This window comes from Camelina sativa, chromosome 20, assembly GCF_000633955.1.
Source record: "Camelina sativa cultivar DH55 chromosome 20, Cs, whole genome shotgun sequence".
NCBI classification, from domain to species: Eukaryota; Viridiplantae; Streptophyta; class Magnoliopsida; order Brassicales; family Brassicaceae; genus Camelina; species Camelina sativa.
The window spans coordinates 7,821,014-7,837,553 of record NC_025704.1 but is presented as its reverse complement, the minus strand read 5'-3'; the positions used below and the strand labels follow the sequence as shown (position 1 = coordinate 7,837,553).

The 16,540-nt window shown below is 32.2% G+C and overlaps 1 protein-coding gene and 1 long non-coding RNA gene across 8 annotated transcripts; one reads left to right on the top strand and one right to left on the bottom strand.

Moving 5' to 3' along the window:
• On the bottom strand, positions 1–2,115 carry LOC104769942 (protein ODORANT1-like). Its single transcript, XM_010494269.2, has 3 exons — positions 1,828–2,115; positions 1,280–1,409; positions 1–939 (listed from the first exon to the last, which is right to left on the bottom strand). Exons 1-3 carry the CDS (start codon positions 1,958–1,960, stop codon positions 198–200), a joined length of 1,005 nt encoding a protein of 334 aa, XP_010492571.1. The 5' UTR covers positions 1,961–2,115; the 3' UTR covers positions 1–197.
• Positions 4,140–6,315, top strand: LOC104772298. 7 transcript variants are annotated; one of them, XR_002036859.1, is made up of 8 exons: positions 4,140–4,543; positions 4,626–4,688; positions 4,796–4,815; positions 4,913–4,957; positions 5,043–5,549; positions 5,727–5,791; positions 5,883–5,923; positions 6,016–6,315. It is a non-coding gene; the product is annotated as an uncharacterized LOC104772298 (long non-coding RNA). The 7 variants fall into 7 exon arrangements; XR_002036862.1 differs by having other exon boundaries at positions 4,913–5,194; positions 5,293–5,549; XR_002036861.1 differs by having other exon boundaries at positions 4,913–5,254; positions 5,347–5,549.

Here is a 16,540-nt window from a genome sequence, read left to right as displayed (position 1 = left end):
TATTTTCCCAAAACATTAATATTTCAAAAGTGAAGAAAAAAACAAAGAAACGAATGTTCAGAATTGCAATCTTTATTACATGTATTTTACACCTAATAATCCGCTAAATTGCAACACCCAAGGCCAAACCCAAATCCCTGACTTCAAGAACAAACAACCAAACAAAAAAATCTAATAAAGTAAAGAAACACTAAAAGCTAGAGGAGATCAAATGTCCATGAATCTTGATCTAAAACCATTCTTGAACATCCGTTACCATTTCCAACAAAAGCACCATCATGGTCGTCGTCATTCAGAAATATATCCAAACTGTTCAAATCATTGATATCCCACAAGTCCATCGTATCAACAGTGTTGTTGAACTTGCCGTCTTTGCTAATATGTTCCCCTGAAGAATCATCGGAGGAGAGCCACTTGAGGTCAAGATTAATCTCCATTTCATCCAAAAACTTGGAGAACTCATCACCCGGTACTACTGATGATACACACGACGAGGTAGAAGAGGAAGAGGAAGAAGGCGACGTAAATTTACTAGTGTTTATATTATTGACATAATCATCATTAGTATGATGATGTTGAGAAGAAGAGATGTCGATCAAGATCTCATGGGGACTGAGCAATGGGACTTCATCAATGCAAAACCCATCACTAGAAGCTGATGTCATGATGTTCTTCTCCAGATCTTTCTCTGTATGATGTTGATCTTGTTTGTCTTTGGTTTGCTTATCTTCTTGATCTTGTTTTGGGCTCTTGTCATCATGAGGCACTAAGCTTTTCTTCCTCCCTTGAGCTTGTTGTGAAGCTTCTTCTTCAGAGAGAGGCTTATGGGTCAGAGGGTCAATACCCAACTTCTTTAGTTTTTTCTTTATGTGTGTGTTCCAATGGTTCTTTATTTCATTGTCAGTTCTTCCAGGTAAATGAGAGGCAATTTTTGACCATCTGCAAACAAATTTAAAATAACAATTAGAAAAAAATTACTGTTCAGTCATTTTCATCAGACCGACTATAATTAAACTAGGTTTAAAAGATACTACTACTTATTACTTAATAAAGATGTGATAGCCAATCTCTTTCGTGCGGAAGAAGAGATAAAGTTTTGATTTTAGTGACTTTCGTGTATCTTCGATAACTTGAGAAGATTGTAATCTAAATTAATAATCATAAACTTTTAAATTTTAAATCCTTTAATTTTATGAGTTAGTTAGAATGTCAAAGTTAATGTAAGTAAATTATTATTTATGTATGTACGTAGTTTGTTTACGAGAGAAAGAGAATGAACCTATTGCCAAGTTGGGCATGAAGATCAATGACCATTTGTTCTTCATATTCTGATAAAAGACCTCTTTTTAAATCAGGTCTTAAATAATTTATCCATCTTAATCTGCAGCTTTTACCACACCTCAGTAGTCCTGCATTTAATCAATCAACCAACATAATAATTAATTTAGGCATCAACTTAACTAAAAGTTAAACTACAAAATTAAAATTGATTCGAAACCGAATAAAAATAATAGCGTGTGAGGACCACGAAATCAAACACTGATTCTTTCAGCCAAACACTATGATTAACAATCTAATAATATGTTTTGAGTTTTTGAATACCAAACAGAGACATAATTGCATTGCAAAAAAGTAAGGTAAGAGTTGATATGATTTTCCTGCGTTGAAAATATATATATATTTTTTAATTTTCGTTTATAAGTACGAAATATTACTAATAAACTCAAAAGTGTTTAGAAAAAGTGAATTTTTTAAACATGAGCTATCGTCCTAATTAAACGGTGTTGTGTTGATGTATAGAGAGATAGAGAGGGAGAGAGAATAAACCAGAAAGCTTGGGAAGAGCCCTCCAACAGCAGTGGCCATTGGTGAGGATGAAGTTGATGAGCTTCTTGTCTTCTTCAATAGTCCATGGCCCTTTCTTTAACCCTACTTTGTCACAACACGGTTGCCTCCCCATATCTCTCTTCTCTCTCGAAATATATATCTACTTTATATAGAAATATGCTCAAATATATATGTACCTAATATACTTATAAATGTTGTATCTCCAAGACTAAAGAAGCTACACAACAACCTATATATAGAGAGGGTGAGGGATGTGAAAACCATTTTCGTGGTTCGTGGACCTACATTTCTTCTCGTATATTCTTTTATTTAAAAAATTGTCCAACCTTGTAATGTTTTTATTTGTCCATATTTTCCATATGGTCTTTAACTTATCATGTACGTCGGTTCACTGGCTATCGGATTTGTAACCACACAACATACAAATTATAAACCATCATAAGCTGTAAAATGGCAAATGGTTAAGGTGATGAAACTATGATTGAATGCTTAATTTATTAATTAATACAATTTATGCCCTATAGCTCTATATACATTATCTTAAAATTAATATTTTTCTTGCGACATTTAAAAGCTTAATGGAGATCGTCCTGCATAGCCAAAACAGTTTTAATAGTTACAAAAACATATACTTCCAGATATATATACAGGTTTAACAGTGTTACAGATATAGTATATCTGTAAAATCTTGTTACTATTCAAACCACATGGCACATTACCATTTGGAACAATAATAGTATGCCATGTTTTTTTTGTCATAAGGAAAATATAAGCCGATACTTGTTGGTGTAGGGACACGTGTAAGCGACTGTTATCACGCGCAAAGCTCTTTATGTTTAGCAAGAACACCTCATTAGTCATATGTCTTATTTGCTTATGTCTCAAATCTCATAATTCAAAATAAGAGTTTTTAGTTATTTACTTTTTTTTTCTCCCTCAAATCAGAAGAAGCAAATTGTGGTTTACTTCTATAATCAAGTATAATGCGATTGGCGGGTTTTTTTGTTAGCACTAAAGTGGTGGGTTGTGCATTGTTTGCTACTTTGCTTGTTTGTTTGTGAGTTGTTGTTGGTGGTGCCAACACAAACTTACGGTACCCATGACGCCATCATAGTGTTACGTTTTTCAATAACCCCCATCTTCGTCATTATTTCGATTGGTAAAGTTTATATGATCACGGTTTTAGTAAAATTGTAAAAGAATGTAAAATGGAGTGGCATAATAAGCCCAAGATTATTAAATGATAAGTTTGTAAAATTTACTAGATGCATAAATCGTGTTTCCAAATCTTATTTTTATAATCAGTATATAATGTACATGTAAATTTTAGGACGGTAAAGAAATTGATTAGACCTACAACCCTTTTTTTTTTTTTTGTCAAACAACTTGCATTCATTTACTCAAAAAGTAAGGTTCATACAAGCATAACTTAGCAACTTAGCAGACATAAAGAAGAGGCATTCCCAATGCCAAAATACAAATGAAATACAACAAAGATAGGATTAATCGGCAATAAGTTCTTGAGAGCTTTGAGCCAAGATCTTGGAGGAGCTTGGTACATGAGAGGTCAAGATTGTCGACAGACTCTTCCATGAACAAATCAGTGGATGAGAGATTGCCATAGTCATGAGACATGTTGGCGTTAGTGAAGGGGTCAAGGCTGAAACTTCCCACCGGTTTGAGAAGGTCTACACAAAGTAGAAACTTGACAGGGTTTCGAGCAAGGTTTAGGATGCTCTGGTGCTTGAGACTGTTTGGTAAAATTGTCGGATGGTGTGAAGTGACCTTGAACAAACCAAAGCCATAACCATAACTTGGACAACTTGGACTCGGGATCCAATAACCATAGACATTCAAGCAAAAAGGTTTAAAGGTCGGGGCCAAAGGGGTTACTAATACCAGGATTCTTAAAGATATCAAGTGACATCAAAGCAACAATGATGAATTACTACTCATATGACAATCATAGATTTCGTAATCTTGACCACACCATTCACTAGTAAAATTGTATCATATAGTTACATTTTTTGCTACAAAAAAAAATAATAACAAATAATATCTATAAATTGCTACAAATTAGTGACAAAAATTTATTTAATAGATATAGTAGCTAATTGGTAACTATGTGTAGCTATATAATAACAAATAGTGACATATGCAAATTGTAACAAAAATACTACAAATTTAGAGACACAAAATTTTGTAACATTGTTGCACACAATACAAAAAGTAACAAATTGTAGTAAAAAAATTACCAAAATAATGTACATTAAAAAAAATGACATTTGCTTTTATATTGTTTGGAGAAAAAAATGTTGAACAAATCGAGAGAGTGCGAGTCCTCTTCTCCTCCCTCTATCCTCGCTATCTCCAATCTACTCCTCCACCGTCTCCGCCGTTATGGCTGAACCGTCCCCATCCTCCTCTCCTCAATATCCTCCTCCACCTCCCAAACCCTAAATCACCTCCAATAGCCCCTCCAAAACCTCTTCGCTTCCCCAGATCTTGCAGATGATATGTGGCTACGAGAGAATAGCGAGAAGCTATGGTTGTGACTGAATTTCGTTTTTTTGGAGAGATTTCGATTCTGAATTTATTTGGTGATTTTTTCTCGTTAAGAGCAAAGAGTTGTTGGATTGAAGAAACGGATCAAGGTTTTACAATCGGAAGTTGAAGCAGCAAATTCAGAATTGAGGTTTTGATTTAACGCGATTTTTGGGATGATTAAGAACTTTGATGTATATTGAGATCGAAACTGTATTCTTTTTTTTCCTCAGGCAAGGATTGGTCTTCTTCAGCTTGAAGTTTCTACTATTGGCAATGAGATTGATGCTCTTAAGGTTTGGCTACACATTGTTTATTAGAGTTTTTGTCTTTGTGTGGTTTGATTTCTTCGTTTGATATTTTGGAGTTTTTGTGGATGACTTGATGGTTGGTGAAACTAAAGAACAAGGAAAGATTACTCAGGTGGTTCTCATCTTTCTAACATCTTCATAAGTTCAAGTTCTTGACATATAACTTTTGTTTTGTTTGGTGATTGTTTAATTCTCTTTGTGATATACAGAGATCAGTTTATAAGCCAAATGGAAGAGCTGAACAAGGAAATAAGGTTGACTTAGATTCTCCTGTCTTTTTAATGTTTCTGCTGATGCAACACATATAAGTTGCTTGGTTTGGGTAATAGGGACTTTTAGAAAACAGTAGAATCGAGTTTGAGTAATGATGATAGTACTGCCATAATAGCAAGTGAGTAGCTAAAGTTAACAGTTTACTCTTCTTGTCTGATTTTTCACTGTTTATCAAGAGCTTTCGACTCCCGTTGCTGATTGCGGCGACTATGACGATGGTTCTTCTTCGAAGCCTTCTCTCTTCGGCTTTGTTTATTATGCAGGTTGCCATTACAAAGGTAACTTTAAATATTTTTGTATGCTTTGTTTTTTTCAGGTTCATCCATCTCAATGTAGCTACTTGGCACACGAACTCATTGTTTGGTATCAGGGACAAGACGCTTCAATGCTGCTTCCTTTCTCATATGTTGTGGTCTCGGGTGCTATAGGATCATGTTCGAATTATTTGCCAAGTCACTGTGAGATGCTCTGTGACTTAATTTATTTTTCTCATTGTCACATCGGCTTAATCTATTTTGTCACATAGCCATTGGAGCAATATTCTCTGCTACAGACTCTGTTTGCAACTTGCAAGTAAGAATTTTCTTAACATTGGGAAAATATTATTCTACTACGTTTGCTAATTAAGAATTAACAAACACTCTTTTCGTTATATACATGACTTTCTTTTTTGGTTAGTTCTTGATAGTTCTATGCTTTGTTATTTACGTTCTTTCTTTAATACTTTACTTTCTTTTTTGGTTAAATCAGGCACTCTACTGGTCATGAAGTTGTACATATTTATGCTATAGTATGCATCTGCATAAATGTTCATGGTAACTCATCGGTTACATAAAGACAAAGTGCATTCCATTTGTATCTCCATATTTCAGCCTTGTCTTTACTAATTATATGATTTCATTGCAGGCCTGAATACATACTTTTTGGTTACCATTCATCCTGCCATTGTAAGTAAACAAAAGCAAGTATAAGTAAAAAGCTTGAAATTGATAAGACACTAACACTAAGAGAATGTGTTTCTATTTGTTTGTTGTTTAAGCTTGTCATCTTGGTTGGAACCAAACTAGAGCACCTTGTCTCGAAGCTTGCTCTCGAGGTTAAGGAGCAGCAGACATGCACAACTATTGGGGCTCAAGTCAAACCACGTGACAGACTCTTCTGGTTTGGGAAACTATCTTTTTTAAATGTATTTATATATCTTCTATTTGTAAGTAGTTTTTAACTCTCTGTTTGAGAGTTTAAAACTTATCTTTTCTGAGTGTATGATATTAAACTAAGTTTAACATTAATTGTAATTGTGTATGTTTTGCAATTTAATTTTTAACATATATTCACATAATTTCTTTTTGTTGCTAGATATAAAACCCAATAATTTTGTTCGAACAATACTTGGGTTCACCCCTAGGGGTGAACCTCTCCATTCACCCCCTTATAAAATAAAGAAATAAAATCTGTATACATTATTATAAAATTAAAAAATTAAACCGCTTTTTAATAAACCCAAACCGATATATATGAAATCTAAACCCTAACCATCTCATTTGTGAACCCAAACCGACATATAATTTCGTTCTAATTGTGAAATCTAAACCCTAACATCTCATTTGTGAACCCAAACCGACATATAATTTTGTTCTACTTGTAAAATCTAAACCCTAACCATCTCATTTGTGAACCCAAACCGACATATAATTTCGTTCTAATTGTAAAATCTAAACCCTAACCACCTCATTTGTAAACCCAAACCGACATATAATTTCGTTTTAATTGTAAAATCTAAACCCTAACCACTTCATTTGTAAACCCAAACCGACATATAATTTTACTCTAGTTTAAAAATCTAAACCAAGCCAAATATTTAACTTTCCTTAATTAAGAGTATATAGAATTTGTTTCCTTAATTTGGGTTGCTTTTTAATTTAATTTTTATTTATTTTTTAAATGAAATATTAGATGGAAGATTTTGATTGGCTGAGAGAAGAGGGGGTGAATGGAGAGGTTCACCCCTAGGGGTGAACCTAAGTATTTTTCATTTTGTTCTAATAAAAGCTACTGTGAACATATATTTGTGGTTTTCTGTAACAAGTTTATGACAAGTAACCGTGTAGCTTGTTGTGAGTCTATTAGTAACCAAAATTTTGTAACTTTTTGTATATAGTTGCTACTAATGTTTTTTTCCCAAATTGTAACAAATGGTGGTAGATAAATGTAACATTTTATAGCAAATAGCTATGTTTACACTAGTATCTAAATTGTAGCAAGTTGTTACAATTTGCTACGAAGAAAAAATTTGCTACTACCAAGTAATTACTAATTTTTTTTGTCACAATTCTGTAACAAACAAATTTTAGCTACGAAAAACACCACATAACTACAATTATTTCCGTAACAATGCATAACATTTTTACTAGTGATTGGCTAGAGATTGATGTCAACAAGAGAGCTAAATAACCGTACCTGGAACTGGATAGCTAGTTGGAGCCACCAAAGAACAGGTTATTTCTTGGATGGATTTAACATGGTAGGGCTCAGAGAAAACAGGATATGAACTCAGGGGATTGAGGAGGTGTCGGTAACCAGCGCTTCATAGAGGCGGGATCATAATGCCGTCCTTCCTCACCCCATAGATTTGGTCTGAGACCAGAAGCAAGTTTCCCAAAAGCCTAAAGCTTCGATAAAGAGTGATTTTCGGGGAAAAACTTTGACCCAGAGATTGGAATTGAGCTTCACGGACCCAACGCATCACTGTCGAGATACAATGTAGGCAACTACAAGCGAACCGAGGGAGCGATGAGACAGGCCTTAGCAAGGAGACATAAAAATTAAACCTGGGGTTTTTTGTTGTGGGCTTGGTTTGTTGAAGCGGAAATGGGCCGGCAAAAGAAACAAGGCCCACCAGCAGAAAAACGAGTTCCTTACTGGTTGACCTAGTTGGAATGAACGTGCGGCGGCGGTTGTCCGGAGATGGTGGATAGATTTGTAAGATAGGGGACAGCTCTGGTGGACAAGGCTTCAACAAAGGTAAGACGAGAGATAGGTCAGTGGTTGGGGCAGGGAACCACAAGAACAGTCCGTATTTGGGAGGATTGAAGCTTCGCCTGAAAAAGGAGACGTCGTGTGCCATCGTCGTCTCCACCAGGTGAGAAGAAGCAGATGTTCCACATAGGAGTTCGTCTGCTAACCTCGGTGCCTCAGAAAGAGCTTTTCCAGGGGTAGGCATGTATCCGGATCTGGAGTTATGCATGGCTGTTTGTGGATCTTTAATGTCGGCTGAAGCAATCAGAGAAAAAAGGAGGGGGTTCACCGGAAGCCTCCTACGACTTTGGTCTCTGCCAGTTGAAATCTCGCCGAGGTCTGAATGGGTTGGGGGGATTTGTAACCAAAAGAAAAAATTAAGCGGGGAAAAAACTAAAGAAACAAAGGAGACTTTAAACGATAGGAGAGCGGAGGTGAAGGAGTCCCGACGCCGGTGAGCAAGAGCCACACCGGCGCCGGAAGAGATGCTTAGAGTTGGTTCCTCGATGTTAGTGTCTGAGAGAGAAAAATCTTTTTGATATAAAATGTTTAAAAAACCTGCAATGATGGTTGAATAAATAGATACTTGAATATGGCCTGTGCTCAATTCCTTTTGTTTGCTTATTTTGTAATTTTTATTCAAAACATCATATATGTGATTATTTTATTTTTTAAAAAGGTTTTGTGAATATATCTTACAAAATAGATGTTATTTTCATAACTCATATTCAGCATATGATTTTATGGTATAGTTTTCCATCTAAAAAAACTGAAAAAAAAAAAAAGAAAAAAAAAATAATCACATATATGATGTTTTGAATAAAAATTACAAAATAAATTTCAACATGTGCTTTGGCACGATCATATTCTAGCACGACTGTCATTTTATTTTCTTCTTCTTTGGTATGAATATGAGCAATGTATTTCAGTGAATGTAGATCTGAATGATTTTTATTAAAAGCTTGGAAGGGGTTAGATAAGATTTTATTCTGAACTGCACAATAAGATCTCAGAAGTCAAGATTAAATATGATTAATTGCCAAGATTTTTTTTTTTTTTTACGCCTAACAGTATATTTTTATGCCTAACAGTATATATGATGTAACAATACATGGAATAATAAAGATTTTTTTTGTAAATTATATAAATCATTGGGATATTCTCTTTATGAGGATTCTTTGAGATATTTTTAAATGTATTCATATAACTCACGGATTAACCAATAACCTATTTTGTAACATTATACTTCTGTAATATTTTGTAAATATTATGTACTCTAAAAAAAGTTGTGTACTTTTGTAATATTATATAGGGAATTGTATATATATATTAGATAAGGACCTGTCCGATGTGCAGGTGTGAAGTTTTGTAAATAAAACTAACTTTAATAAAAATATATTGTACATATTATTTATAATTTTTTTTTGCTATAATACACTGACTTATATCCATATACAAATCTTTTTTGTATGTTACCATTAAAAGTATATTTTTTACACCTTGGTATACTATATGTTACAAATATATTATTTACTACCACCTAGAAAATGTCTATATGAACAAATTAAGTCAACTATTATATGTATCTTTACAATTCAATTTTTCATAGTTTCTTTAATCACTAAAATTGTTGGCTCAAAAAATATTTTGAATAAAAAATAAATTACATCACAATACACTTATGGAAAGAACTTTGGTTTTGCCCTCCTCCTTTATGGAGAGAACATTGTGTCCAACCTGCTTCACCATGGAGAGAACCTTCGCTCCGTCTTCCTCCCTTAGGAAGATAACCTTGCGTCCAACCTCTCCCACCTTCATCTCTTGGGAAGATAACCTTGCGTCCAACCTTCTCTACCATAGAGAGAACCTTGGCTTTGTCCTCCTCCTATATGGAGAGAACATGTTCATTTCTTTTAGCTATCTCAAAGTGGCTTACTCCAGCAACCAATGAAACTAAAGACCATTTTCCAACGTCACAAAAGCATTTGATAGTAACTAATGTTAAATTTCTCAATGTATTCATGAAAGTTTCTTTAACACACCATGATGTAGCCTCTGTCTCCAAGGTCCTATGGATATATCAACAACGATTTATGTTTTTCCATTGTATCTATATTTGTTGTATGCTTGTGTTTGATTAGCCTATTTTATCCAACCATTAGGTTGATGACCTTATCCTCTTTATCTCCTTTTGAGATTGAACGAATGGTAACAATTATGTTTGCACAAAAACAAAGGCCTGTGACCAACCAATCAAGGTTGAGAAATTAGAAGAAAATTAATTTGACATAATTAATGAAATAATAAAAAATTATAAGCATGGTAATAAATGAATCTCAAATAATTCAAAGATGAATATATAAATTAAATAAAACAATCTAAAACTACTACAATAAAATTTAAAATACAGTGTGAAGTGACCTTAGTGCAGTGGCAGGAGGTAAGTCCATTTGTAGAAGTCACCATCACACCCGGGATCGAGTCTCGGCTCCTGCGAATGTAGGAATTTGGCTAATGGGCCGGCCAGTTGTGGTCCAATGGTTGACAAAAAAAAAAATTTAAATACAATATTAGAAAAAGAAGATGCATACATTAATCTTTCATTTTTTTTTGGTCAGCATACTAATATTACCTATTCCAAACTGAAAAGTAGAAAGTAGAAGTATATATTGGTTTAAAAAAATAAGAAAAATTTGTCTTCCCATTAAAAAAGTTTGACCAATAGAACAAAGTTGAAAGCAATATTTTTGAATAAATTATTTTGTTAGATGAATAATATGACACGATCTATGTTTATATAGAAGTGAGTATTTATATTTTTTAGAATTAATAATTTTGTATATATTTTTCTTAATCCCTTTTCTATTTTATGAGAAATTTTATTCTAATGGGCTCATTTAAAAAAAAAATCTTGCTTCCCACTTTCTTGTAAGACGTACTATTGTTCGACGATAAGAACGCTTTCTGTTTAGTTGATCTAGTATTATATAATCTATGTTGTTATCTTGCATTTGTGTATTCATCTTTTTTTTATGCTACCTATCCTGCAAATTAATAGAAATAATCATAACACCGTGAAAATTTTGTTAATCCCAAAAACCTTAGTTATTATGCATAAGAAACTTTGTTAACACTTCAAAGTCAAAGATTGCGTAATATGCATTATGAAAGTGAGAAATGAAACAAAATTCAAAGAAACAACAACGAAAACACGTGGTAATATCTAGGAATCTGCTTTGATTAGACAACAAACACGTAGGTTAATAAAAAACAAAAAATAAAATTTTACCAAGAAAAACAAAGATAGTCGAAATTATTTTGTTTGGTGAAAAATATGTCATCATCTATTTGCTTATATAAAGAGGTGTATTTACGATCATTTTCCTTTTAGTATTTGTTAATATAATAAGATTACAATTATCTTATGTATCGTTTCACCAACCTTGAAAGCTGTGATTTCTTATCATTTAAATTAACACTGTCACAATCTGATGAGTTACTAACTTTGATATGTGATTTCTGATCGTTAAATTTGACACGTGTCACGATCTGATGAGTTACTAACTTGGATATTTCATCGTTAAAACTGACATGTGTCACAATCTGGTGAATTTTTAACTTTGATCTCTAATCGTTAAAACTAACACGTGTAACGATCTAGTGAGTTACTAACTTAAGAACCAAGGTTTATATAATAAAATATATATATATATATATATATTTATGTTTTTGTCACTTCAATATACGCTGGGGGCTAATATTCATTTAGATTTATATGCGGAAAAACATTATATAATTTATATTGTATGTCTTGAAAAGTCCAATCTAATCAAGAGCAAAAAACAAATGGTTGAAGTCCGAACCATAGCACCAACTTGGGTCTATAATTAGTAAAATGGCCCAGTTTAATAAAAGGGCCAACATTTACAAAATGGCCTTAAATAAATTTTAATATAGTTGGACAGGCCTGAAATTTTACCTTACCTCCAACTCCAACAAATAAAGTTGCTTTGTTATTCTTTTAAATGGAGCTCAAGGAGGGTAACACAAAATCTCACAGCAACAAACTCTCAAAGATCATTTGTAAGTTGTAACTCAGCAAGAAAAAAATATAAACTGATACTATGTAACATGGACTTTGAAAGAATTGGGCCAGATGTTTAAACATTGGTTGCAATTTAAACTCTATTTTTATGCCTTTTAACAAAAAAAATTTTAAACTCTATTTTGGTTTCCGGTCCGGAAAGATGTTATGGATTTTAATTCGTTTTTGTATTAGACATTTTAAAAACTACCAATCACTTTTCCGAGTTTTATTGATTCTAGTTCTACAGTCTACACACTCTTCTTTCTTTTTGTGGTTGTCAACGTTTTCTCTTTCACTTTGTGTATTGTTGGCATAATTATTGGCGTTGGGAGAGAAACCGCGTCCAAGACTGGCCTTTGATGAGGTGGCCATGTTCTTATTAACCCTGTCGGTCTCAAACAAACTCTCAGAAACTATAATTTATAAATCTCACGAGAAAAATATTTTTGCAAACATCACGAGTATGTATAACTGTTCTTATCAACCTATATATATGCATCTTATTTTTTTATGTTGATGCAATCAAACTAAGATTTGTTGTTTCTTAGTCCATTATAACTATACATTTCTTATATGGATTATCATCGTGTTTATCTTTTTTTTCGTGAGCGAACATTTGATGGCACCTCTCAATTAATTCATTCTCCAGCTCATGTATTATTAGCTTACATAATTTGAAAATATGTTAGTTATGGTGTTTTAATTATTATCACATACGATAAACAAACAAAAATAAATAGATTATGATCATATTCGGCAAGCATGTTCAAACAAACTTTGCACTAAACAATATTACAAGGAATAAATTATGAGCTGGCAAAAGTTAAAAATCTATGATTTTTAGGAAAATGAACCACAAGTTGTAAAGGCTTAGAATATTTTTATATGGATTTGACAGGGTAGTTAAGAAGATATGTGGCATTTTCTTGGGCAAAAGCATTTGTAGATATAAAATAAAAATAAATTCATACACTTACATATTATATACAAGTGCATGTGAACCCACATGGATATGAGCTAGAACAAGAGAAAAAATGCTGTGTCCATGACTAGTTGTAAAATGATTCGTGCCACCTGATAATAAAGATAAACAACTGATCAACCGTAAAACATTCATATCTATTAGATAATATCAATTAGTTTTTATAAAACATGATAGTGATATTGTACGTTTTGTTTTAAAATATTGTGATTTCTAAAACGTAGTAATCTAAATATCGAAATCTCCATAGAAATAATATATGTTTTTTACATCAAAATATATATATATATATATATCTTATATGTTATGAAGAGAGTTTTTTTTCTTTTGTTTTTTTTTCAAGTCGCAACTGTAATCTTTAATAGTAGCTAGTATTATTTCTTATTTCTTACTGACAAAATACTAAATGCTACAATTCTAAAATAGTAAAATCTACTACTACAGAATTAAATTCCAAAAGAAATGCTACAACAACGAGACACGTAGACGTAGTTATGGGAAGCCTCGAGTTATATAATTATTTTGGATGTTAATTTATTCAATTTGAAAATATATAATGCTTTGACTGATTTTGTCTGTTATCTCTCTAGAGGTCTATTATAGGCCGATGAATCTCATTCTCGTACAAGGGTCGTCACTTTGCTACTCTACAAAGTTTCAGAAGACGTGTCAACTAGATACCTTGACTTAATTTAACATGATTTATTTTATTGATAGCAAAGTTCATTAAGGATTACTCACACCATCATTATTTAGCTTTCCTAGTTTAAAATATAAGTACTAGGTGATATCTGTGCTACAGCACGGGATTATATATTTTGTTAGTTATTTTTTTTTGTAATTTGTATTTTTGTAATATATTTTTTTATTTTGACTTATTTTCTTTATTTATATAGTGTTTATTTGTATATTTGGGGTTATACAGTAAATTGGAAATCCTAATAAAGTAAGTAGTTTGTAAAATGTAGTTTTTCATGGAAACAGACACACCGCAATAGTAAATAGTACGTAGTTTTGTAAGAGAATAGACACTCCGCAATATCGGATAGTAGTTTTGTAAGAGGATAGACACACTCTGCTTCCATGGCTTAATTTATGGTTTGATAAAAACACATGTTTTAACGGATTTAACTCAAAAAAAATTTATATTTTAAATTTTTAAAAATTAAAATATTAATATTACTTAAATATTTTATAGACTTTAAATATATTATAATATTTTAAACTTTCGACAGAGTTCAAATATTTATAATAATTTAAACATTCTATAAAAATTTAAATATTTATAATATCTTAAACTTTTTTAAAAAACGTAAATATATTATAATATATTATAATATGTTTACTTTTTAAAAGTTTAAATATTTTCAAATATAGAACCAAATTAAACTATTAAATTTGGATACCTGATAAATCAAGCTTTTTGCTCATTTATACTCTAAACATTTTAGTCAAATATTTATAGTGAGTATGAACCATATTCTAAAATATTTAGTCGATGTGGGATATACAGTACACTTTTTCTGTAAATTAGTTTACAACTTTACATATATATAATTTCTGCGTTTTTAATTCTTTCTATCTATACTACTCACAATTAATTACTAAAATTTTGTTAAGGAAATATTATAATATCGGAAATCAAGCAATTTAGTCAGATTTGGTAACTTGAATATTCGTTTTTAAAGATTTTAACTGAATCACTAAATATTCCTTTTAAAAGATTATCTGTTAAGATCAATCTCGGTAATTAAGGAAATATCCGAATTTTTGGTAATTAAAATTTATGGTTTTCATTTAAATACCTTAAAGGAAAATGAAATCAGAGTGTTTGCCTATAACGAATAACTCTGTTTGGGATCTTAAATAACTAATCTTGAATGAAATAATATACTGGATCCGAAAAATATTATTCTGAAGTACAAACAGATCTGCGGGTTTTTTTCCTTCTGTAGTTGGATATGTAAGGATCTGCGTCCCGACCCTGCAATTTTTTAAGTGATCGACCGAGGGTATTTTCGTCATTTAAAGAAATCGAAACTATAGGTTAATTAGATTAAATTTTGTGATTCTCTAATCATTTTTAATGAAAAACCTACCAAAACCAAGTCATGGTCCATTTTTACTCTAGAGAGTACTTCTGCTTTAATAGTATAGATTACTCATAACGAAATAATTTTCAAAATACCAAAAATCAGTTATATTCGAATGAATGAAACTGCATTTAACTATTGGCGACATATACCTAAAGAATAATTCTTGCCCTCTTCCCATCCTCACGTGTCTCCACCTGGTATAGGTGTCTTCTCTCTCAAATTTCTATATATCTATATGTATAATTCTTGAATCTACAGTTTTCGATGTATTATGCTCCTAATTCTCTTCTTCTTCATCATTAGTTCTTTGTAGTGTGTATTTACTTTTCTTCGCCATCATAATTATGCTCGAACATCATTATTTTTATTTTTTTGTTGTGTGATAGTTTATTTTTGTTTTATTGACAAAATTAATATGATATACTAACAAATTTACAATCATATCATACAAATTATTGCAGGTTGCGATGGAGAATAGTCATGAAATTGCTCATGATGATCAATATGAATCTAGTATGCAAGTCTCAGCCTCAGGTGAACCCAGTTGTCTTGGTCAAAAACAGTTTGAGTTTAAGGCAGAAAAATATGATTCAGTAAGTGATGACGACAAATTTGAGGAAGAAGAAGAAGATGACATAGCCAACAAAGAAGACTATGTTGAAACTGAAGAAGTTTCTACTTTAGAACCAAACACAAAAATTGAGAAGAAAGATGAGTTGTGTATTGGAATGGAGTTTAGTTCTGATGAATCTGCGCATAAAGCTTATGAAAAGTTTGGAGGAGTACATGGTTTTGATGTAAGAAAACAACGGAGGAAGATAAAAAATAATAAGGTGGTGAGGCTTCTTTATGTTTGCTCGAAAGAGGGGTTTAGGAAGGAAACCAAGAAAAAAACAAGTTATTCACAACGAATTACTCGATGTGGTTGTAAAGCTCATATGGCTTGCTACCTTCAGGGGACAGGAAAATTTAAGATTGTGTCTTTCAACCAGAGTCACAACCATGATTTAGTGGAGACGCCTATGAAGCATTTTATGAAAGGAAACCGGATGTTCTCTGTCGCTCAAACACAACATGCTGATGATGCTGAGATGTCAGGAATTTCAGCAAAAGCAACCGTCGAAATGATGAGTAGAGAAGTTGGGGGAAGAGAAAATTTGGGTTTTTTGGAGAAAGATTATCGAAATTGCATTTACCGAAAGCGAATAGAAAAAATGGTAAAAGGAGATGCTGGAGCAGTTTTAGAATATTTTCAAAAGAAGAAAGAGGATAATTCATCTTTTTTTTATTCAATGCAACTTGATGAAGACGATATGATCACAAATATCTTCTGGGCAGATGATCGGTCTATAAGTGATTACAATCTTTTTGGAGATGTTGTTTG